Consider the following 25,674-nt stretch of genomic DNA (forward strand, 5'->3'; position numbering starts at 1 on the left):
AAAGATGGGAAATAAAATTTCTTTGAACGTATTGCATACACAAGTTGATGGCATCCACTGGAAGATTTTTGAGATTGCATGATAAAACAGAAATCCTCACTATACTCTGTTTTTTCCATCTGTCCATCCGCCTGTGGTGTTTTCGCATGGTAACACTGCGTCCCGGGCTTTAAATAGTTTCGCTATGTGTAAGTTTTAGGTAAATAAAAGGATATCTGGGTGTACATTTGCAACTGAAAAGTGTGTTAATAAATTACTGTATGCTAATTATACACCGTTAATATTCGAAATAGGATATTATTATTGTTGAATGTAACTACTTATCTATAGCCCAGGACGCAGTGTTACCATACACAAACACCACAGCCGGATGGACAGATGGAAAAAAACAGAGTATAGTTGAATGTGAAAATAGAAATATTGTAATTTTTTTTCTAACATCTAGTTGAATTTCTCTTACAGTTCATGCTTGCTTAATGATTATGCACTTTGGGAAGATGATAAAAGTTTTCAATAGTCCTTTTGGTTGGGCCTTCCCCAGATATGCTGTGTACAATGTATTCATAGCATTTATAACAATAACAGAAGTCTACAAGATATTTGGTGCCTGATTTTGTTATAGCAGTGAAGAGCACAGTGATTACTGGTATTGTCTAGTAATCTCAATTTCAAAATTGGAACTGTAAGACACCATTAAAATAAATGCAACCCTTATTTTATCAAGATTTTAAAAGACTAAAAACAAATTTTAGCTCACTTGTCATGAATAAATTTAGTAAACTGTAGAGAATAATACAGATAAGCATAAACAAGTAAGAGGTGACCACTCCCAGTTGAAATACCAATATATTTGGTTGATGAATCAGGTTCACAATACAGTATACTTATAAGTGAAACACAGGTGCTGGGACCAAAAACATCATTCAAGACCATAACTAAAAATATAGAATGTGGCAGTTTATGACAAAAAAGTAAGGCAATAACATAATAGTAGCAGATTGAATCATAGAACCATGCAGTTGTGACAGTAATTTAATCTGTTGATGTATCTACATTTGACTTTCATGAGATTAAATAGAATGCAGGCAAGAGGTGGAAATTATTCAGGTATTTTTATTTCCATTTTTTTTATTAAAGCTACTGTGGATACTTCCTCCTGAAATTTGATTAGTATTTATTTTTGTTTATTTCTTAGATGATAATTTTCAGAAGAGTGGAGATTACAAAATACTTTGCCTGTTTTAAAGGGTAGTATGTACAAATGTTGATACCCATCATTATACTAAAGTACTCTTTCAAGTTCCTAAAAATTTGATTTACAAGTCTTGGGTGAATTCCTTGGCTCATAACATGTGCTTCCTAGCAGTCAATTTACATACAAGGTCAAACTTCGCACATTCAGATCTGTGGATACAAGTCTACTCATTCACACTGCAGGTGGCTTCCGAGCTTTACTGCAATCCACTGATGCTTCCATCGGATTCTCTAATGTTATTTTGTAACATATCATTTCAGTTGTTATGTTTATGGATCTTCAATATCTGTGCATGTAAGCAATTATGAAAGTTGGCTTCCCATTACCTCTTGATTTTCTCCATTTATTTCCTTCCACCATTTTCATTACTAATCATTGTAGTCTCTTATAACATCAAATTGATTTTAGTACTGACCATAAGATGTTTTTGTTAATCAGCTTTTGACGATTTTAAATTTTTATTTTTTTCCTCTTTCTTTCCCTAGTGTTCCACTGGGACCTTTGCTGTTTTTAACTGTTGATGGTAAAAAGATTGTTGACCTTGGTGATGCAACTATTTTTGTAGTTATTTACTCCCTCAGTGCAATACCTGAGGCTACTGACCTAAGTGACTCCTAGTCCCTTCTTGATGGCTAGCTGGCCAATAAAGGCAAGTAACCCAAGTTGATTATCTACGTATACCGGTTCGTAAATGAATACGTAGTCTTGCTAAATTACCTAGGGTTTTTTCTCTTCTTCAAGCCTCTATTTTTCCCTTTGGCCGTCAAGATTTATTTGGTGATAGTACATGGATTTTGACAAGGGTAAGTTTAGACGATATAAGTCCTTACCATAAAATTTTAGTAGCTGTTATGGTTTATAGGTGGGAAAACCAATGCTAAACTTGGGGTTCAGTGCTAGGCATGTTAAGAGACTTAGGGGTGAGAGAATATTGCCATGTGGTTTTCCTAAGGCTGCAATTTGAGCATATAGAGGGCAGAAGCAAACCTAACCAAATTGGGGTAACTTGGGTCTTTCTATAGTCTTTGTTCTACTTAGTATTTCCACATCCACTGCTTGTTGGAAGAAGTGTCCTCACTCCCTTATTTACATATAATATAAACTCAGTGGCTTGTTGCTTCTCTAAAATTGATGGAAAAATTCTTCTTTATATTGAAAACAAACCACTTCAAGTAGTTTTCTGTAGTATTGTCAATTATCTCGAGTTGGATCACCTCTTCCTTTTCCTTTTACCATAATTCATGTGATTCTTAAAGAGCTGATGCAGTTCATATTAAAAAGTTAACATTTAACTTTTAACTTTATCAAGAGAATGCTATCACTTACCAGAGTGTTATATGGTAAACAAGCAACATCAAACACTATGGTAAGTGATACACTTTTCTTAATAACATCTTAAGTTTAAAATAAACTATTTATCACTGCATTGGCTCTTAAGCATCACATGATTGATGGTAAGAGGAAAAAGAGAGAGAGACCTACGAGGTATCCAACTATAGATACTTTACAATACATACTACAGACAACTACATGAAGTTCTTTGTTCTCAATGTAAAGAAGAATCTTGCATTTTTTAGTGTGTTGTAGTGGCTTGTAGGTTAGATTTTGGGCCATGCATCAGTCCACGATAAGTGGTTCAAGGGTCAGTTGTGGATAGACTTGCACAAACGATTTAGTGTGTGTATACTATTCAGTATATATTATGCATCTAGAAAGAAATGTCAAAAGTATTACATAAAGAATTAGTAGGTAACAGAAAGTTGAAAGTCAAATGGGAGCATTTCATCACAGAAAATTTCCAGTGTTAAGCATAAAATTTTAAGACAGGATACAACTGCACCAAGTTAGGACTACTAATAACCTTGTAAAGTCACTTTACAAGGCTATTAGTACACTTAAATCTGCTAAGGACTACTAATAGCCTTGTAAAGTCACCTTACAAGGCTATTAGTAGTCCACTTAAATCTGCTAAACAATCATAATTCAAGAGGTTACAAAACACCAGAGGCCCAACAACATTGAATGAACATGGAGATAAAATGCTAACTTGGAAATGCATTTATTCCAAAAAAGAAGAGGTAAAACATTGACAATTAAGGATTATGTAATCCTTACTAAAATACCACTATAAACCAAATTAACCTAATAAAAGGTATCCAGCAAATGCATGAGTATGAGATCAAATTAAATACCATTAAAAACGGGAACCAGTTTGAAAAAGCCTGGGACCAGAATCCTGAGTGCTAAGGGCAGAAGATATATCTTGCCCATCTTCAAGACAAAATTTTTCAACATGGTAGTTAATGTAATACACCTCACAATTATAGGCTGTGATTAGCACAGCTTCTCAAAACAACTGTAACTGGGTTACTTCCTGAAAGTATGACCTCAATTGGGATTTTCACCTTCCATAGAGAAATTATGCTGGGATAAGTTAGGCTGGCTTTTGGTGATATATTTTTTGAGCAACTGAATTTTTATCAAGTAACATTGCAAGTTATACACAAACCTGGTCAAGATGTAAAGAAGTAAAATCAAGAGACAGTTGTACAGGCAGTGTAGATAAAACTAATAAATCCATATTTCATGTATGAGATATAAAGAAAAAAGTGACACAAACAGTTAAAATGAGCAGTGAGCTCAATAAAACGACTACCAAGTTCAATAAAACAATATATGTACATACAGACTAGCCTACCAGCATCCAAACATGTAATCTGGCCATGGTTTTTTCACTTTGGAAAGAATGTCCCAGATTGAACAGTAACTAACACAATCTAATACTATAAGGTAATGAAAGCACTCTGTAACTTGGCATATAGTACAAGGGCATCACCCCCAAAACCCTGTTCACCTGTTTGTTTGTTTGTATGGTGCTTTTACGTTGCATGGAACTAGTAGTTATTCAGCAATGGAACCAACGGCTGTACGTGACTTCTCAACCGCGATGAGAGTGAACTTCTATCACCAGAAATACACATCTCTCACACCTTGATGGAATGCTCGAGAATCGAACTCACAGCCACTGAGGTGGTACACCAACACCATACCGACCACACCACTGAGGCGCTCCCTGTTCACCTGTATATATGTAATTCCTGAACGTAGCGTGTAATTCCTGAATGTAGTGTAAAATTACAGTTAGTTTTCTTACCATATTTATAGTCACTGAAAAAGTTAGTTTTTTACCATATTTAGTTACTGAAATCACTAAAGTTAGCAAGTTGAACTTGGGCATGTTTGCTTACCAAAGTCACAATTTGTTAATCATTAGTAGACACATTTTTGCATCAGTGGCAAGTTTCCTAGTTAGAGTTGATATGCATATCCAACAACTCGGAGTAGGCAGCTGATCCTAGATACACATGTTCCAGCAACACTGACTATAAATATTTGGCTTTATGTGAGAACCATTTTTTAGAAAGCTACATGTGTATCTGTTAGTTTCACCAAGAATCCAGCCCCTGTCAGCAGAACAGCCTTTGTTGTACTTTCTTTTTCTGAACTTGCTATTACTGACTTCCACAATGTGAACTGGGATGCCATAAGTTTTTTTATCTTTGAATTAAGACATTGATGCACCCGTCTCAGCAGAAGTTACAATTGTTTAATGAGATCAGTTTTAAGTTCTTTCTGGAAAACATGCTCTTTTTTTGTATTGTCAAACTTAGCAGTAAATGAAAACAGTGGTGCTTTATGATAAAAGCAGTAAATGAAAACAATAATAGTTCTTTATAATAAATGTGAACCCTCAAAGAATGATCCATGTCCTGAAGGTTATTTTTTCCAAAACGTTTGTAGCTGCAAAGCCAAAAGCCACATGGCTTACCTGGGAGAGGTGAATTTTGTTAATTGTGAATGGCACTTTCCTCACTTAAAAAATCAGCATGTTCAAATGAAATCCGCTAAAAACCACCCATGCCTCTGTTAGTATTTGATAAACTCATAGCTGTTAATGGAAAGTTGCCTCTACAGTATATCGAACATTGGAATGGAAGTTTAATTTACAAGTTCTTCACAAGTTACTGATAAGAGTTTTTTTGTTGAAGTAGGTTTGAAATGGCTTATGGAAAGTGTTGGATTTCAATATAGTGAAAATGATACTATTGGCTACTAATAAACACTTTCAATTGTTGTCCAAGTTTTAACTGGAGCCAAATTAAAAGATTTGAGGCACAAGCTACCTTTACCGCGTATGTTGACAACCTTTGGTTATTGTTGTAAAGGATAAGATAGAAAGGCAGATGACAGTGCAGGACTGAACTGGGATTGACAAAAATACGTATATAAAAAAATGAGGTTCCAGTCAAACTGGAACCTCATTTTTTATAAGAGGAATAGTACTTTGTTCTATAGTTTTTCTGGTAATTTGGCTGTAATATGGCCCCCATTGCAGATGACTCAAAACTGAAATCATCAATGAGCACAGGAAGGATTAGAGCAGGTTGTTGCATAGATCAAGGCAGTAGCTCCGACATGTATCTTCCATGAAAGCAGACTTATAAAGTACTTGGGGGAACTATGTGTAGAATTTGGAATTATTTTTGCAGTCTCATTGTTCAAGACATTTATACCTTATGATAAATTCACAAAATCTTATGCAATATAGTTTGCACAAGATCAACTACAGAATAATTTAACCTCATAAGGCTGTATGAACAAGTGTAAAAAAATGGCATGCTAGGAACAAACCATATGCTACAGTTGAAACTGAAATCAGACATTCTCATTAATAACTAATATTGATCATATATCATTAATAACTTACAATGACAGTAAGGTGATATGATTTACTAAGTCACCATTAGGATGATGAAGTTGGTTCACAAAAGGGATAAATTTGGTTTTTACAATTAAAAGAACATTATTAATATGCTTACAACATTCAAGTAAAAAAAATTGGGTGTACCATTTTTACAAAAGTTGTTTGTGCAAAATGCTTAAGACTTTTCTTAATATTACTGTCCTTTGGAGGTTATTTCTTTGCCTTAAAAGGTTATTATTACTTGTATTGGGTCGCTTAGTTTATATCAGAATTTCAGCAAAAGATCATGAAGGGGTTGCATAAAACATTCACCCAATCTAAAATAAAAAACTAAGTGGCCAAGGCTTTTTTTTTTCTTCACCAAAATGCCAACCTCTCAGGATAAATGTGTGAGAATTGTGAGATTTGGCAAAGTTATTTTTTCTGTAAATCTTCAACTAAATCCCTTACGGACAAAGACTATAACCCCATAAGGGCTTAAAAAAAAATCTGCCTGCTAAGAGGGACAAGTCATTGGAAAAGGTTCTAAATAAATGAATACTATGATGAAATTGAAAATAAAACCAATACAACTGAAATCGAGGAGACATCGGCAGAGCAGGAATGTGTTTGCTTCTTGCTTCTTATTTGGAGATCAGAAGCTTCCACAACTGCACCAAGCTAGCTACAGTATTCTCCACATTTTAGTTGTAGCCAAGATAAAACTCCTAGCAAGCCGAGTAATATTAAACCTAATGCTAGAAAATGACACTTGTTTGCTGCAGCAGCAGCCTGCCTAGTGTTGCAAGCAAAAACAGCTCGGTCTGGTAATCCAGTCAAGAAGAGAGCAAATTCTTTTCATAGTACGTACTGTACATTTCATACAACAAACATAATGAACTCACTTTACATCTATGCCATAAGTCAATGTTGGGTAGGCAAAGCCTACATGGATAGTGAAACAATGAATGGAATCTCCTTTGAGCGTTATAGTAATAGTAAACTTTTCAAAATACATATGTATGTATATAAATGACAGAAATGGAATTCAGTCTTTAACATGTCAACACTTGTGTATGCATGGCTTCGTCAGTTGAAAGACAAAATTAGGGGCAGTGGATTATAGATTGTGCAATATATAATTAAGATGTACAAGACTTAGATCTTTTTCTACCATTTCATTTGAGTTAAATTCAATGTATAGTTCCCATGACATTGATAGTTGGCATTTTTAATGTAACAGAATTTGTATTCCCTTTTAGGTTTTGTGTCCTATGACAATGCATTGGATGCTCAGCGGGCAATCCAGCACATGAATGGACAACAAATTGGTAACAAGCGCTTGAAGGTGCAGCTGAAGCGCTCAAAAACAGACTCCAAGCCATATTAACAGGTATTTTGTTTTAATTGAGCAATATACATCTGTTTTGGAAGGAAAGCTATTTCCATTACTTACACACATTTTGAAGATTTATGTTCACAGTTTTTATTTTTCAACAGTCCTCAAAAATGCTTATTTACATATAAATGGTAAGACATAAATATTTACTATCTTGTCACATAGACAGAGGTTCGTTAGCAGTACCAAAGACAATCTTTTGTAATGGAAATAGACAAACAATACTCATGATCAGGGATAATTTTTGGCCGCATTTCAGGAAAATAAAAATTGTTGAAAGTCGTTGTGCCAGTATACGTAGTTTATGATTGTGTGCAAATATACGTCCTTTGGAGTCTTTCAGTATAAGTAAATCAGAAAAAGTAAATGTGATGCTTTTAGTTTTGAATTATAGCACTGTACTGTATGCTAACTTTTGTGGGCTTCTTTTGTATACTGATGATGTTTCAACACTTAACAGTGAGGCACTTAAATGTTGAAATTGTAAGTGGTAAACAGTTATGAGTCAAATATGTTGTATATGATTTTCATTTCTCAAAATACATGCTCATTAAAATATAATTACCCTTGCATATTTGTTGAGGCTAATTACTGTAAATCTTTAGCCATGAATTTTTTTTTCTTACTGATTGTGTATGTACTTTCTGCTGGTATGATGCTTAAGTTTACTTAGATATTCGTAATCATCACTTGAAATGCATATCAATACCCATAACTTCATAACTGTTTGCAAGTCTTACAAGACTACAGAATGTATGTTCATCTGTAGTTTATGTTCAGACTGCTCAAAGGCTCTGTGATACCTCTAGTGTTGTGAATACAGTATAATTCTTAGCATCACTTCAGATTAGAATCATTACTTGCACTAAATAATTTATGATTAGTTATTATACATTTGTAATTGTTTTGTGTAATTTTCAATGCCTACTGAAGTGAAGTGATGACTAGAGTTGCAACTGTTTTGTTTTATCAGTCAAGTTGCCACTAACTTTTCAATCTGTTGTGCTGTGGCAACAAAGTTGCCTTGTATACTGTAATTAACTACGTACCGACTGTTAAATATAATGGCCTTTGCGATTAATGAACGCTAAAAATTATGAGACTAAACAGGTAGATTGAAGTGACTTAAACGTGTTACAAGATAAATTGTACAATGCCTTAAAAGATACTTTTCTTTTGGAGCTTCCATATTTTAGGAACCTTTTCCATTCCATGTTTCAAAGGTGAATTGAAGGAGAGTTACGTATTGTCATAAAAATTTTTTGACAAAACCAATATAAATTGTATTATTCACGAGACGTGTTTATACGTTATATTCTTATAAATATAAATGCTGTCCTTGTATTATGAATTTCCCAGCCATCCCTTGTTTTCAACCTTATGACCACTAACGGAGCTTCCAAGTAATCATTATTTCATGTAATGAAGTGTGGGTAGTACAATAAATGAACTTTATAAACCTGATGATTAGTTCATGCAGTCTTGATATTACTGAAATGTTTCATCATTGTCATGGTAGTCTTAATAGCAAATAGTTTTGTTATGTTGCTTACAATTTTAGCCATAATTTTATACATTGTTTGTTATGATGAATTGTCCACATGGATTTGTTTAAACCTTAAAAGGAATGTCTAGGACTTTTGTGTTTGTGATTCTATAAAAGTAAATCTTAGTCCTTTTTTTAACTCTCATTAATGTACTTTGTTTGCTGTGCATGCTTTAAGGTCACTGGACACGTATGTGATACATTTTCTGCTAGTCATGCTAGTCATAGGAAACATTCCAGCTGAATTCTCACCAGGAGATGGTTGCAGGAGTACAGATTTCATGTTGCATGGATCCTTATATAAGTTTGGTTTTGTGCAATGACTTATACGTGTTTTTCTTTTTTTCCGTTGGCGACCTAGCTGCCATGTTGTGCTGTTCTGCCCCGTGCCCCGTATTGCCTGCCGTCCGTATAACAGTGTCTACGTCCTTCTCCCATCTTCGTAGCACGTCTCATGCGTACGTATGTATACGTATGTGTATGCCATGTGGTTGTATACACTGTGCAGCTGCTGTAAAATCACTCAAGCTAGCAGAAAACTATACTAACCTGTCATCAAACCTATCATCATAAAAAATATCAGAGCTGTAACTGGACTCACAGCAGTGCTCGTCTTAAAACACATTTATTGTCTCTGGACAACCTCACCAAAAAATAAAGCTAATACTGCTTTTTTGTACAAATGAAAAATTTATAAGATTAAATGCATTTTTAGTAGATGTTTACTTAGGGGTAAATAAAAAATGTATACTGTCTTTTTATCATCTTATACCAAGTTTATTACATAAGAGATGGATTAAATTCATAGCTATGTAAAAAGATTTAATTGTCCAACATTAATATCTTTGATATTGGTGAGTGAACACATTTTAGAAATATAAAGGTAGCTTTACTTGCACAGATTATTTTTATCTTTTGAAAGGATTGATTTAATTTACGATAATTTTCTATGAAAAGAAAAATTATTTTGGATGGTCGCTAACCATTTTTTTAGTAGAAGCTGTAGCTACAATTAAATGGCAGCTTTGGAATTTCTTACATTTGAGATGAAAGAAGAGATCATTAGATGACAACTCATGTACTATGTGCCATGGCTCCTTAAAAACAAAACACACTAGATGGTATATTGTGTTTTCAATATATATGTATATATATATATATATATATATATATATATATATATATATATATATATATGATATATGATATATATATATATATATATATATATATATATATATATATATATATATATATATATATATAAAATAACTTGATACATATTTTGTAAATGTGCTATTAAATTTGGAATGCATGCTTATATACATATTCACATATTGTCTTGTACTTTCATGTATTGCACAAAAACATAAAAACATGATTTTATTAGTACAGTACAAAAGTGTAAAGCTTTTGTATAGTGATGTAGTGATTCAAGGTCATATTTTTATAGCAATCTTGCATTGCTTTCTAAAGACATGATTTATGTCGGTCTTCAAGAACTAGATGTAGAATGACAAATCTTCCAGTCATTTCATCTCTTGTCTAAAAAAACACGTGTAGGTGTAAGAACATTGAAGAACTTTTTTCAAGGTGTTTTTTTCCCCTTCTGAAACAAACCTATTATTTAACTGGCCTTAAGGCATACGTAGAGTGTCTAGTATTGAATTAGGCCTGTGATATAGTTACTAACAGAATTAGTAAAATTATTATTTTTAACTGTATATATATACATATATATCTATATATATTGTAAAATTCTTTATTTGTTCTTATGCCACACATTTATGACGAGAGCTTATGATACCTCGATAAGTCAGGGGTAAGTGGTCAAAGTGGATAGTAGCCAAGTAGTGGTCACGTTGGGCAAAGACATTAACTAGTCTAAAGAGAGTTTCAAATTGAGGGAATAAAGAGGTTGTTTCTTCTTTAACTATAATGCTTAAATCATTTGGTAATCAATTATACCCGTTCCAATTTGTAGAACTGGGCATTTCAGTTCAAGTGGGAAGTATACCTCTAATTTAAAACTCGAGTTTTACAGAAGCCATGTTTTCAGGAAGAAGAGTAAAGTTTCCAAATGCTCTTCACCATTCAGTCACATGATAAACTCCTGTAATTTAACAAAGACAAATGATAATGCACAAAATAAACATAAATCTTGCCATGCTCATGTTGGAGCACTATATAGGTAAAAACTTTTCCTTTGTGTCAAACAAATGAGAAGCAGAGGCTTGTTACTCACAAAGACATTAGGTAGCAGGTCAGTGTGATTTCAGATAGGTATTTATGTCTGTCTGACTCATAGCTCTAAGCTAACCAAAGACTATGAAAATGTGTTTGTCTATGTTTGTCGTACCCAAGCCATGGTATTGAAGGGTCTGCAAGCCCAGTAAACTTTGTCACTGCTACGTCTGTTTGCTGAAAATGGAGTTATACATGTTATTTATTAAAAAAAAAAAGAAAACTTGAGTATGTTAATGTTATTCAGTGTCTCCTGTCATTATTTCAGTTCTATTTTGGGAAAGGGGGGGATATTCTATATTTAATGTAAACCTAATTATTCACTCGCCAAAAGGTCAATGCCATCTCTGTGCCTTTATTTTTCATTGCTTTTAATACTTATATTGCAGCTATGAAAAGAAGTCACTTCAGTTCCGTATCAGTCTTATTAAGAGACACTAGTTGATGCCATGTTACATTATAGGAGAGCTTTCATGTGTTGGTGGATGTGCTATTTAATATGTAGTTGTGTTAAAAGATATATATATAGAGGTAGGTATAGAGGGAAGTTATTGATTTTTTTGATTGTTTATTTTTTTCATTAGTGTTGTATTCAGCAGTAAATATGGTAAAATATATTGATATATAAACATATATATTTAGTGTATCAAATGTGTTCTGTTGGGTTTGTTACTAAGAATCAGTATGTATGCATGTAGTCATTAGTCGTTTGGTTTCTTTATTTTTCAGTGAGTTCACAGGTTTTGTCAATTGATCTTTGTTGTCATTGTAAACCTGTTACCTTTGTAAACTCCAGTATTGTGGTTTGTGTTTTTCTGGTGTGCCTCACCATTATTGATTTATGTGAGATTTGGGGTTTTTGGAGTTTACCTAAGACATTTTAACAATTGCCAAAAACATTTTATTTTGCACTTTTTAAGTTACTTGTATATGAGTTTTCTGGTGAATATGTTTCCTATCCCACTTACATGGTTAGGTGTCTTACTATGTATGGTCCTATTTCTTTTGTGTGTCATATTCTTCTGCTTTTGTTAACTTGCCGCATGTTTACAAGATTTTGAAGAAGGGGAAGTGATTTACATTTAGTGTTATGTGTAGGTTACGTTTATATATGTACTTAAATACCTTAAGTAAGGAATCAAATGGCTGAGTTAACTTCAAAGTTTTGCCTTTGAAATTTTGCAAGGTTCATGGATCCTAAAAATAAAGTATTCTTTGATACTTTGATATTTTGAGTACTTCATAAGTGATGAAGCACTAGTGCATTGCACAAATATAGTAGTGATGGATTTTTATTTTATTTTGAAAATGCTGTGTAATGCTTCCCCTTCAAGAGAAACAGTGTTAACTCATGACCATTTTTGCAGTGGTTACCGTTAAGCTACCTGTACTCAGGAAGAGACTAATACAGTCGTTGTCCTGTCCCTATTAACCAGAGGACTAACATTCAGAGGAGATATGTGATTATTAAGTCATTGCCACACCAATATGTGTATTTGTTCATGTCATGCAAAGTTCTTCCATTGTGAAATTTTGCCAATGGAAACTTTGCTCACATCTTATATGAAACTTCATGCTGGATGCCAAAAGCATGGCCCCTCCCCCACCCCATTTCAGGCTCTGATAATATACTGTGATTCAAGACCATTGAATGTGCATATTGTGTAGATGTTTTGCTTTGTATGAATGTAAAGGAAACCTAATAAAGTATATTGGAAGTTTGGTTTTACAGCATCAAGATGCAGAATGTTTCAGAACAAAATTTTAAAAAAAGTATTGAACATTGTATGAACTACCTAACTTCTCATTTTCAGGGTAAATAAATTGAGCTAAAGGGATTTGATTTTTGTTTACCTTTTCTAACTCCTCATGTTGTGAATTGGTTGTGTAGGGCTTTGATATATATATATGTTCAGTGCCTGTTTGGGGAAACAATAGAAGTGTATTGTCTGCTTGCACATACATTGAGTGTAATATGACAGTTGTGGCCTATGTAAAACAACTTATTGAGAGAATACTATGTGTTTTTCCTTAAGTGTTTCCTTTTAGAAGCCAGTTACTAAGGCTTGAACTAAAATCATGATCTTGTGTTAAAAGTGGAAGTTTTGACAACAGATATGTGATCTTCATCTTGAGACTTGATAGTTTGTATATAAAAAGATTTTTTAGTAAATTTCCAAGCAAGTATCTGGTATGAATTACTTCCATTTTACTTATACAAGAACGTGCCTGTTGAAGCTAATTCTGTTTGGATGTATTGTTGTGCGAGGGGACAATACCTGTCATGTGAGTAGTTGTAATTTTCTACTTCCAAGCAGCCAACCTGTAATTTTGTAATGAAATGTACAATGATAGCAGCAGAAGAATAAAGTATTTTCAAAGGAAGCATCATTTATTTATTCCCTTTACATTACAAAAATGGCAGAGAATTATTTACAGTAATATTTCTTTTTGTAGAACACACTTCATTTTATGCATTCTTTTTCACAATTTCTAATTTCTAATAATCTTGCATGAAGAGATGGAACACACTGTGTGAAAAATAAATTACTTGAAAATGTCATTTTACATAAGCATGCTTGTGTAAAATGACACTTAACTAATTTATTTTTCATAGCTAACAAACCTGTGGTCTTAACATAAGAGTAAATTCGGAATTGGTGGCAACAAGATTCGCCCAATGGGATAAGAGAAGAGGCATCAGCCAACCTTTCATCCATGATGCCATGATGCATTTAAGTTTCTTCCAGCCCAAGTAACCAGATTGAAGGGAGGCAAGAGGTGGGCAGAGTATGTTAAAACTGCAAGTTTGTTAGCTATGAAAAATACATAAAAAATTTTCATCTGTTCATATGCAGAATAAATCTGGTTCGTAACATAAGAATAGACTTGGGGGGGGGGAGTAGTCATGAACCAACTGGAAGTTAGGCACACTTGGTTTTACTTCCTAGCTAAGGGAAGGAGACGTAAGCCTCTGCTCTGTTAGATAAATAGTTTATCAAACAATCAGACATTGTGTAAGTGGAAGTTAAAGAACCATATCTGTTAAAACAACAAACCTATGTTTAGCCACATATTTAGTTAGTTATTGTTCCTGTCTCTCTCCCCTTGTTATAGAAAAGGAAGGACTGGCTTCTGAGAGTAATTAATTCATGTATGAATAACATATAGTATGTACTCTGACAGAATGACCACTCAGTCATCTGTATATAACCAGTTCCAGCACATGGTGGACTAATGTTCTCACTACCCACCAGGAGAAGAAAAGGGAAAAGAAAAAGACACCAGTCATCTTATTCATTCTCACCTTCATGCCACCATCTTAGATCAGATGCAGTGTCATGCCAGGGGCACTGGATGAGCTACACAACTTGTTGAGCATCCACCACTAGAACCAAAGAAAAAGTATACAAGGACCTGTGGGCTACATCCCACAGATACTTTAGTGAGATGTGAAGGTGGTCTGATGAAGCCAAGTATCACCCTTCAAACTCCTATGAACAGACAAATTCTTTTTGAATGCCAAGGTGGGACCCAAACCCCTAACATCATGAGCTCTTGCATGCACTGTGTCAGCATTAGAAAGCTGAAGAAGAACTATAAGCAAGACTCTTGATCTTCTGGAGCCAAAAGGAGATGTTATTCTTGGACACCACTTCTTGTTCCGGCCTGTTAACAAAAAGTCTTCGACACCCAACTCTGAGGGGAAGAGTCCTTTGAAGGTAAGTACACAGTGATCTGACAGGACATAATAGCAATTCATCCAGATTGTTATCAACAAAATCTCCCAGGGAAAGTATTGAAGAGGACTCAAACCTGTCATCATGAGTGTATTGGTTTTGAGACTTTGCTACGAATTTGAGTCCATGTCACCCTTACGGTGTAAATTGCTTACTCACATAATTTAGTGTGAATATACTTCAGTTAAACTAAATCCCTAGAATTTTATATAATTTTTTCCCGCCATTGATACCGGCCTTCAGCCGTAGACTTTTTATTATGTTTCTGTTCTCTAGCAATGCCTTTTAGGAGTGCCAGTAAGTCACTTCCAGTTTTTAAAGACACCAAGAATGAGAAAACATAATACCTGTTAACAGACAACACAAAGACATATGGTGGTTCCACAAGGCCTCTATTAATTACTCTTAAGCAGTAAAAAGGAGAATGTTAAGAGTCCATTTCCCAACCAGCGAATATCCTGTATTCCTACGACTTACTGAAACGTCTATACAGTACTTCTAATAATAGAGGTTTTTTAATGTCCACCACAACAACTATTACATATATCACAAACTACGTCAACAATCTGATGCCATACAATATTCTGGCTTTCCAAAAGGAAAAACCCCCTTTGAGGCTACACCACATTAGAAATATTTTAAAAACAGCTAACTTCCACTGCCATCTCTTTAAATGCTGGTTCAAAATCCAGTCATCTCAAATAGATGAGCATACTACTAGTTGCATTAAGGTGGCATAGTAAGTCATTTGTCATACACCAAATTCAATTAAGACTCACTCAGTAGTGTGTTTTCCCTTCAGAACTCACTAATAAATTTTACCCTACATTAATAAGTCTATTATTGATCACTAATGCCAATTAATCAATTCACAGGATACGACCATTTTGGTTTTCTCAGTCTGGCTTAAAATTAAGGAAGAATCAAAGCTAAAAACAACTGCAATTTTTTATTGAAAACAAGCCTATAACCTCATTTTTTTCTTATAAAATATTAAAAGCAGCTTCAGAAAAAATAACTCTTAGGTAATGTAAATGGACTTATTCATTTCTAAATCAAAGACATCAAGGATTTAATCGCAAAAAGTGTTAAAAAGTTACATTTGTTTGTAAGAACAAATCATTAATAAAAATAAAAATTTGCAATCAAAGTGAAAACTGACAAAATTAACTGGAATAACTATTTCCTAGCAAACACCACGCTTCAGCAGAATGTTGGCATAGGCAGCAGTTTCTCTGAAAAAAAATTAAGACAAAAGGTTAAAATAAAAAGCAATTTATGACAAAAATATGCAAAGTATACTTATGTGCTAAGAAAATTTATCTTCGCAATTGAAAGCATAACACTCAAAATTCTGTTCTATAGCATAAGAAAAATATGGAATCATAATAGCGCCAACAATGAAAATTAATAGACCCATTAAACACAAATAAAGACTGGTATTGATGGGTTGACAGGGCTTTATTAAGTAGATCTTACACATGCTATGAACTGCTCCAACAGTTACAACTTCATAGTAATTTATATCTATTTTTACTTTTATATTTTTATTTATATTCATATATACAGCACATATACTAGTGTGAAACCAAATGTTCTTACCCAGTATGAATGATGGCATAGACTTTCTTGGACCTCTCATAGAACTCGAACCTTTCCACCATTTCAAATCCGGCAGGAATTTCATCATGCTTTCCAATAATTTCAACATACTCTTCCCATATTGAAACACACACATCATTAGCCTTATCAAGCTCAGTTCTGTCCATTAGCTGTACCTGAAAGTTAAGAATTTATCTAACTACAGCACCCCCGATGTGGATAATTCCAAACCAACCACACACACAATCTGATGAGCTGGCTCAATATTATCCACCATGAAAAAGAGAAAATGATGTCTCAAAAATTGTGGCTTTTATTGTAAGTTTTTATTATATTAATTAATCACAGTACGTACTAATTTAGACTCTGCCATCTACCTTCCATCGTAAACCATGGCATGGGTTTGAAAAAAACAAAATAAAAATACTTTAATATTTTGTAAACACTGTACAGTAGGTATACACACCATACACAAACAAACATTTATATGACTGCATGTGTATGGTGTTCAGTTTACAAGTACTACACATTTATGACCTACTTTAAGGGAGACAATTTCCTTTTCGTATTGACTGTATGTTTGTTGAAACAAAGAAATCTCAAACCTATCAAGGGGAATTTTGATGCACACAGTGATGATGAAGATGACGTCCTCTTATAACTTATTTCTAAAGTACATGCCTAATAAAATCAAATGAATGACTTTGTGGCATGCTGGTCAGTACCTATCAGTAACTTAATGTTGTACTAGTGCTTTCACAGTGTATTTTCTGCACGTATCAGACAACTTTAGGGTTGCATAAACAGGATCCAGAAAAATAAAGAGGCTACAAATCCAATCAGTCTTGATGTCCCTCAGAGAGGGCTGGGCAAGGTGCCTCTAAAATTCACTAAATCATTGCTCTAACTGATTTCTAGGTACCATGTACGCCAGTGTTAGTGAATTATTATTTGTAGTCCGTCGCTGATAATGAAACCTACTGGTAAAAGGCAGACTTCTAAAATTTCATCATACTATTATCCAAATGAAAATCTATAGTAAAAAGAAAAAAAATGGACTTTCAGAATCCGACCAATGAATTTGGATGGAAAAGTGGATTGAAGATGCTGTGACTGATAAGCAACATTTGGTGTTACGTATTTAACTATAGAGGGACATAAAATAAGCATAAGCAGCATTGTTCAAAAAATGGACTTTCAGAATCTGACCAATGAATTTGGATGAAAAAGTGGATTGAAGATGCTGTGACTGAAAAGCAACATTGGTGTTACGTATTTAACTATAGAGGGACATAAAATAAACATAAGCAGCATTGTTCAACAGCAAGAAAAATAAAACGTAATCCCTCAAAGAAATTATCTGATGCTCATTCAAAGTAATGATTGATACCTCTCCAGCTACAACAAAACTTCTATTACAACTAACATATCTACTTAAGGGAAAATTAAAACTTGATTCTAGTGGTTTCTTCTTCATTAATCTCTAGGAGAACATTTTTGTAGCACACTTTCGCACAAAGAATGAATGAACGAATATATGAAATTTGGGTCACGTCAGCCTAGCGCTAGGACTGGGGAAGCCATTCATCATTCCTTTCCGCAAAAGAAATTCTTGAAATACAGGATTTATGACTTATCCCCCTGGTAGATATCAGTTCTTATGAGATGGGCACTTGACACTCATGCACAAGGTTATTTTCAATTTAACTTGTGCCTGGTCATACAGATATTATGCTTATAAATTTAAGGCAGGCTTTGGCAGTGAGAAGAGACCCATTTGGAGTACTGGTATACCTCACTCTCTTCACTTTCACTAATTCTTGGCCTTTTTGCCACACTTTGCTCACTTTGAGCTGAAGGCCTTTTCTTAAGAAACATGTCTAAGGAAGTCTGTTTCATTCTCCCTTTGAGAATGTTTCTGAAACGACGTAGGCACGTGTCGTTGAAAAGTTCTGTCGCACGACTCGTTGCAATTTTTTCAGGATGGTTCTTTTCAACAAAACCTGCCACCCTCTCCCACATTGCCAAAATATCCTTGAGTTCTTTTGTACTGATAATCTCCGGCTCTGTCTCCTCTCCCTCCGAAGTAGCTTCAGTTAATGCTTCTGTGTGCCGTTGCTCTTGTAACTCCTTTAACTCGTCAGTCATAAGTTCCTTGGAGTGCTCCTCAACGAGTTCCTCGATGTTTCTTTCATCCACCTCCAGACCTATAGTCTTGCCAATGGACACGATCTCTTCCTCCACAGGCTCCTCCTCTTCCTCAATCTCAAACCCTTCGAAATCTCTTTCAGCCACATTTTCAGGCCACAGCTTCTTCCAAGCAGAGGTCAAGGTCCTTATTGTAACCCCCTGCCAGGCAATATCGATGATTTTGAGGCCTATTGCTATGTTAAAATGGTCTTTCCAAAACTCTCGAAGGGTGAGGTTTGTGTTCTCCGTCACCTCAAAGCAACGGCGAAACAGGTGCTTGGTGTAGAGTTTCTTAAAATTTGATATTACCTGTTGGTCCATTGGCTGGAGGATAGAGGTGGTGTTTGGAGGAAGGTAGAGAACCTTCACAAAATTATACTCGTCAAGTATTTCTTCCTCGATCTGTGGTGGATGTGCAGGAGCATTGTCGAGGACGAGAAGGGCTCCCAGGGGCAGGTTGTTGTCCTTCAAATATTTCTTCACCGAAGGACCAAACACAAGGTTTACCCAGTCGATAAAGAACTACCTGGTGACCCACGACTTAGAGTTTGCCCTCCACATAACATGGAGTTTCTCTTTTATTATCTTGTGTGCTTTAAAGGCTCTGGGGTTCTCCGAATGGTATACGAGTAGCGGCTTTATTTTGCAGTCGCTACTCGCATTTGCACACAGGGCGAGGGTCAATCTATCCTTCATAGGTTTGTGTCCTGGCATCATCATCTCCTCTTCGGTGATGTATGTTCTCCTCGGCATCTTCTTCCAGAAGAGCCCTGTCTCATCGCAGTTGAAGATTTGCTGGAGGATGTATCCTTCTGCCTCGACGAATTCTGCGAAAGTTTTCATGAACTCTTCTGCTGCCTTTACATCAGCACTTGCTGCCTCACCATGCCTATCAATGGAGTGAATCCCCGTCCTTTTCTTAAAATTATCAAACCAGCCCCGACTGGCTTCAAAGGATTCCTCCTCCGTTGAAGTGCCTGGGGTTTGCTGTTGTAAATCTGAAAAAATACTGCGCGCCTTCTTGCAGATTATTCCCTCGGTGACGCTATCTCCGGCAAGTTGTTTTTCCGTCAGCAGATTCTCCATCATCTCATGCACAGCTGTATGGCGCTTTGAAATAATCTTGACACCTTTGGCTGGCTTAATTTTCTTTAGGGACTCCTTCTGCTTTAAGATGGTGCAGATTGTTGACGTTGTACAGTTGTAGTGCTTGCTCATGCTTCTCAACGATTTCAAGCTTTATTTCGAGGGACATCATCCTCCTCTTCTCGGTACTCGCACTACCACTTGCTTTCTTTGGTGCCATGGTTACAACAAAGTTAGAAGTTGCGATTTCACAGAATATCACAAACAAATGCAAAAAAACTTTGCGCACAACGAATCTCAGTGTTTACTCTACCACGTGTAGACAGCGAAAGAGAGAGAGAGGCTCGGAGATGGGATGCTGTGACTCATACCCTCTGAGCTGCGCGTGCCTCGAAAATATACACTTAGAGCTGCTGTGCGCGCCTTGAATTCGTACATTAAAATTCTGCTCGCGTGCTGAAGCAAAAAATCGTCCAAGTGACTGCTCGTATCTCGGAAAACTCGCAGTTTGGTTCGCTCGTAAGTTGAGGTTCCACTGTATATATATAATGATAAATTATATATAAAATATATATATATATATAATATAGTAATATATATATATTATATATATATATATATATAAATATAATATGTTATAAGAGAGATAATATATATTATAAATTCTTAGTGTTATATAATAGAATATAATAGAAATAGAATATTGTTATATAATCTTATATATATATAATATATTATAGATAGATATAGATATATATATAGATATATATAAGATATATATATATATATAGAAATACACATATATATGGGGTTATATAATATAATATATATATATATAATATAGATATATATGATATATATATTATAAGATATCATTGTATATATAAAGATGATAGAGATATATATATATATATATATTAGATATATTAGATAAGAGAGAGAGATAGAGAATATATGATATATATAGATTATATATATATATATATATAGAGATATATATATACGTATATATATACACTATATCTATATATATATATATATATATATATATATATATATATATATAATATATATATATATATTATATTAATTATATTATATACATGTGTGTGTGTGTGGCGCAGATGAGTCTCAAATACTAATTTAAAGTGCTTGTCTTTTTGAAGCACGACCAATTTTTCAAAACATTAAAATTACTTTCAAAGACAAGACATCTTCCTGATTTTCATGGCTACAGTTGGAAGGATAAATGAGGTACCAGGACTCCAAATGGGTCTCTCCTCACTCTGCTAAAGCCTGCCTTAAATTTATAAGCATATTATCTGTATGACCAGGCACAAGTTTTTAAATTGAAACTAACCTTGTGTGGGAGTGGCAAGTGCCTATCTTATAAAAACTGATATCTACCAGGTGGATGTCATAAATCCTGTATTTCAAGAATTTCTTTTGTGGTAAGGAGTGATGAATGGCTTCCCCAGTCATAGCGCTAGGCCGACATGAACCAAATTTCATACATTCATTCACTTTGTGGGAAAGTGTGCCACAAAAATGTTCTCCTCAGATAGATAGATTAATGAAGAAGAAACCACTAGAATCAACATTTAATTTTTCTTTAAGTAGATGAGACAGTTGCAAGAGAAGTTTTGTGGTAGCTGGTGAGGTATCCATCATTACACTGAATGAGCATCAGATAATTTCTTTGAGGCATTACTTATTTCTGGGTTGACCTGTGTTCGCCGGTGAAAAGATCCTGCTTTCCTCTTTTCTAGTATAAATAATCTCTAAATATACCAGAGAAAAAAAGTTAGCATGGTATGCAGAGGTTACTACCCTCGCGCGAGCACCCAAAGGGTGGCGGGTATAAAGTACTGGGCGTGTGGAAGCCACAATTCATAGGTCTCCTACCAATTAGAGGTTTCCTCCCCAAAACCCCCCAGAAGGGGAGAGCCGACCCAACGGCAACGCCTCTTCCAGCCTCGAACCACTACTGCTACTACCCGACGCTAGCGACTTCTTCAATCCTGTTTTAGAGATAGAACACGGTGTACCGCCTTTCGTTTGCTCGCTGTTTTTTCTCTGCTTTGTGCTTGTGTTTGCAATGGCTGCTGCAGCTATGTCTCCTGCACCAAAGTTGAGTACCCCAATTTATGTTTTTTCCATATTTAGGTTGTTGCGGGACCTTTATGGTGCACTCAGCCCGTCCGAAAATTGTTGGGGATGCGGCGTCACCCGCCATCTTGAAGACGAGCGCGGAAGCATGCTGTCGGGTACCTCCCTTTGTTTACACTTTATTCTTGATACGGTACCCAACCCGTGTTTTATGATCTTTTATTTATATTGCCATGTTTATGAATATGCTTCGTGCGCGCCCACGGCTTATTTGGAAGTCGATTGGGACCTTCTGTTACCTGCTTCGGCAGTACGTATTTATTTCAAATTGATACCCCCCCTCCTTTGTTGTCCCCCCTCGTTCCTCTTAACTTGTGGGCGCGTTCATGTGACTATGTTTAGATTTTATATTATATTATTATTACATAGCATTTATGCATATTCGCATTTACGAGGCGGAAGAGTTGCTCATGTGGCCGTATTTTTGTAAGGTAGGCTAACCGCCTATATCTGTCCCCCCGTTTACTTCCGTTACTGAGCCCCGCTTTTGGCCCCTTTCCCATGCATTCTATGATGAATAATTTGGTTTAGTGCATTTTGTGAGGCCAAGGTTCTAAACACGGGTTTAGCAGGTTTTATTCGGGATGCAGACCACTAGCGATCAGGTCTATCGGTTTTTCCCTTACGTTTCCCTATGCCTCTTGTAGAGTATTGATTTCATTTTATGTCCGTTTTTCCTGTGTACTCCCTGGGGCCTGGTCTTCACAGTCTCGGCCTAGTCTCCTGCGGTTTACCGCAGTTGTAGGCTTACCTCTCAGTCGAGGTCCCCCTCTGGTCATGTTCCCTTTGTTGAGCCATGTTCCCAGTCGATCTACCACTTGATAGTGGTAGCCTAGGTCCCGGTTGTCCGACCACTCAGCCGATTCCATCTCGATGGGCCACAGGCCCATCCTCTTACCACTCTTGCAAGTGGTAGCCTATACATCGGCTGGTGGTCGACCACTCCAATCGGTGGCCGCACCATTCACGACGGGCCATGGTCTCATCTCTCTACTCCCCCTACGGGCGTAGCCTACACAACCAGTGGTGTGGCCACCTTTGATCGGGAAGGCAGCCAGACATCCATGACCAACCAACCCCTCCCCCCCCTCCCCCCTACCCTCTTACGTCTCTGGCTCAGCCGAGTCGTTACTGCGGTTCCATATTCCTACTAGAGTATGTCCGCTCGAGTTTCCCTGAGTGGTGGGGGCTGGGATGGAGGAGAGGTGGGGGTGATGGACCGGGGGTCAGCGTATAAGGATTCTAGCCCAGAGCTAGGCTGCCGGAGCTCCGCCAATGGCGTGCATTCTCCGGCGCCGTGTTTTCCTTTCACGCTTCATGGCCTCTCCCTTGGTCTCCGTCACAATGGAATAGTATGAGGTTATGCACCCTTTACGGAGACGTGTTGACAGGCGCGGAGTCCTCCCCTGTCTCGCTAACTCCGGCCATTCCACGTTTAACGGTACAAAGAAATGAGGCTTATAGTTAACTATCAGGGATGGGGAAGTTAGTACACGGAGTGCCTTCGGACCCGTGGGGTACCAGCGGAGAATCATTTATCCCCTCCGTCACCGGAGTTTACAATAACCTATACAGTTTTTGTTTTGGGTCCTAGTAGGCATCTTTCTATGTAGCCCTCCGGCCCAGCCAGGACTATCAAGTTGAGGCCCGTCCTCCTCCTAGTCAGGCGGATGCTAGTGGGATCTCTAGGCCTACATAGGACCCAAGAATGGATTCTAATACAGACATTTCCCCCCTTTTTTATTTAATCTTACTCATATGTTATATGTTCTATTCTTTTAAATTGATATTTATTTTATTGTGCATGTTTTACAATGTTCTGAAAATATTCACGAACTTGCCTAATGTCAAGCTCCGTACCCTTCGGGGAAAATACTCATGAACATTTTTTCCCTTACAGAAGGTGTGTTGCCTGGCCAAGGGGTGCTCCGCCTCCCTTTCTGATCCCGTGGGACACGAGGTTTGCAGGTCCCATGCCAACTGCTCCGTCTCCTTCATAGCGGAGGAGGGAGACACGCCCTACATGGTATGGCGCCCCGAAGCGTGTACCATCTGCTATGAGCTGGTACTACTTGTGTCCGGTGACAAGGTAAGCTTTACTATTAATTCCTCCCAATTTTTCTTTATTGAAAAACTGATAATAATCATGCATTTAGTCCTTATTCGGGTCACTATAATGAGAGAATTAACACCCCCCCCCCAGTTTTTTTTCTCTTCTCTACTCCCGACAGGCAGACCTCAAGCACTGGGTCTCCGGCTACGGCAGGAATGCCCCTTCAGGACGTCCCTACATCCTCGCTGCCAGTCTGGGGACACTTCTCTTCGCGGGCTCGCCATCGGCTTCAGTGCAGCCTAGTATCGCGCTCCCCATAATTGAACCCATCCGCGAAGAAACCATCCCTCTTCCTGATGAGCAAGATCTGCTGGGCGACGTAGTGGCCATCAGTATCCATGCTGAACCGATGGTCCTAGGAGAGCAGGTAGGTGAGGTAAGTGAGGCAAGTAGCTTACTTAGTCCAACCCCCTCCTCTACTTCTTCTTTCCGGGGCTTTACGAAGTCCACCCCGGCTTGGGACAGTACCAGGTCGGTTTGTCCCAAAGAGAAGTCGAAGACACCTAGATCCCTACCCAAGGGATCGAAACCGACTCCGCCTGTGGCGTCAGAGTCTTCTCCATCTCCTAGGCCGTCGACTTCTTTCAAGAAGTCGCCCGCCATCAAGGATCCTCTCCCTTCCAAGGGATCGAGGTCGAAGACCTCTAAACCTAAGATCACGGAGCCCAAGGTTGACCACGACCTGCTCGCTAACCTTCTGCTTTCGAAGGTCAGGGACGCAGTGGATGAGCGGTTTGAAACCTTGAGGCGGTCCTCCGGACCCGAGATCTCCGACCAGTCAGTCTCTGACTTGGTGGCGGAGCAAATCAGGCCCATCAGGGAGATGATGTCCGGTCTCCTCCACTCCGGAGCTCCAGCGCTGACCATGGGAGTGCCCGGACGCTTCTAAGCTCCCTCCCTTTCACAAGAATAACCCATGGCGGCTTGCCATGCATGCTCCCTACTCGGATGGCAAGCTGACTATTGAGGGCTGTGGAACCCAACCAATGGCAGATTTTGAATTTCACCCGAAGGATCTCCAGTTCCCCTTCATAGGCTTCGCCAGACTAGCCGAGCACGCACTAGTAAGGGTCGATAAAGTTCCTAAGGAGACAGTGATCTTCCCCAAGGAACAAGCTCAAGCTGTCTGGGCTCGTACCATGGCCGACTGGGAGTGTGTAAACACCAGGCTGACACCCCATAAAGGCTCCTTCACCATGTTCATGACCCCAGACCGAGTCCCATCTCCTTGTACTGACAAGGTAACGGCGTTGACCCTTCAAGCCGTTACCGAAGAAAAACCTCTCCCAGTTCTAAAGGAGACAGAGGCTACCTCTCTCCTCCTCCCGGCCGGTAGAGAATTTTGGCAAGAAGCTCCCGCCACATTTACAGTAGGGAAGTTAGACCCTGACTGTGCCTCGACTTTGTTCTCTGACAGGCTCCCCAAGCTGTCAGAGAACATGTTAAAACAGAGTTCGAGGCCAGGACAGGGCTAGCTCGTTCTATCAACTCCCTTACATCAATGGAGTTGGTAGCCTTCACCTACAAGGAAGAGCAGATCTTCCAGGTGTTGACGAAAAGTCTGCTACAGACCTATCAGTCGGACC

General features: G+C 37.2%; 2 protein-coding genes across 19 annotated transcripts in view; one reads left to right on the top strand and one right to left on the bottom strand.

Annotated features, from left to right (window-relative positions):
• The window catches only part of LOC135217044 (CUGBP Elav-like family member 2), a 354,797-nt gene extending 344,710 nt beyond the window's left edge, over positions 1–10,087 (top strand). For all 18 annotated transcript variants that reach the window (XM_064252653.1, XM_064252656.1, XM_064252651.1 and 15 more), the window contains 2 exons: positions 7,262–7,392; positions 9,306–10,087. In XM_064252653.1, coding sequence (XP_064108723.1) covers positions 7,262–7,389 — 128 coding nt within the window. In that variant the 3' untranslated portion in view covers positions 7,390–7,392; positions 9,306–10,087. The remainder of the gene's footprint in view (positions 1–7,261; positions 7,393–9,305) is intronic.
• Positions 10,088–16,114: 6,027 nt separating this feature from the next.
• On the bottom strand, positions 16,115–19,938 carry LOC135217634 (tigger transposable element-derived protein 1-like). The gene is made up of 4 exons (XM_064253599.1): positions 19,348–19,938; positions 18,325–19,185; positions 16,531–16,700; positions 16,115–16,163 (listed from the first exon to the last, which is right to left on the bottom strand). Exons 1-4 carry the CDS (start codon positions 19,936–19,938, stop codon positions 16,115–16,117), a joined length of 1,671 nt encoding a protein of 556 aa, XP_064109669.1.
• Positions 19,939–25,674: the final 5,736 nt, after the last annotated feature.

Source organism: Macrobrachium nipponense, chromosome 7 (assembly GCF_015104395.2).
Source record: "Macrobrachium nipponense isolate FS-2020 chromosome 7, ASM1510439v2, whole genome shotgun sequence".
NCBI classification, from domain to species: Eukaryota; Metazoa; Arthropoda; class Malacostraca; order Decapoda; family Palaemonidae; genus Macrobrachium; species Macrobrachium nipponense.

What these genes read in the sequence shown, in the direction of transcription:
- LOC135217634 (XM_064253599.1), bottom strand. Translation starts at nt 19,938, where the DNA reads ATGAGCAAGCACTACAACTGTACAACGTCAACAATCTGCACCATCTTA. An exon ending in GCAAAATAAAGCCGCTACTC is followed by an intron (nt 19,186 to 19,347) that starts GTATACCATTCG and finishes AAATATTTGAAG; the next exon opens with GACAACAACCTGCCCCTGGG. An exon ending in GTGAAAGTGAAGAGAGTGAG is followed by an intron (nt 16,701 to 18,324) that starts GTATACCAGTAC and finishes TTTCAGGTACAG; the next exon opens with CTAATGGACAGAACTGAGCT.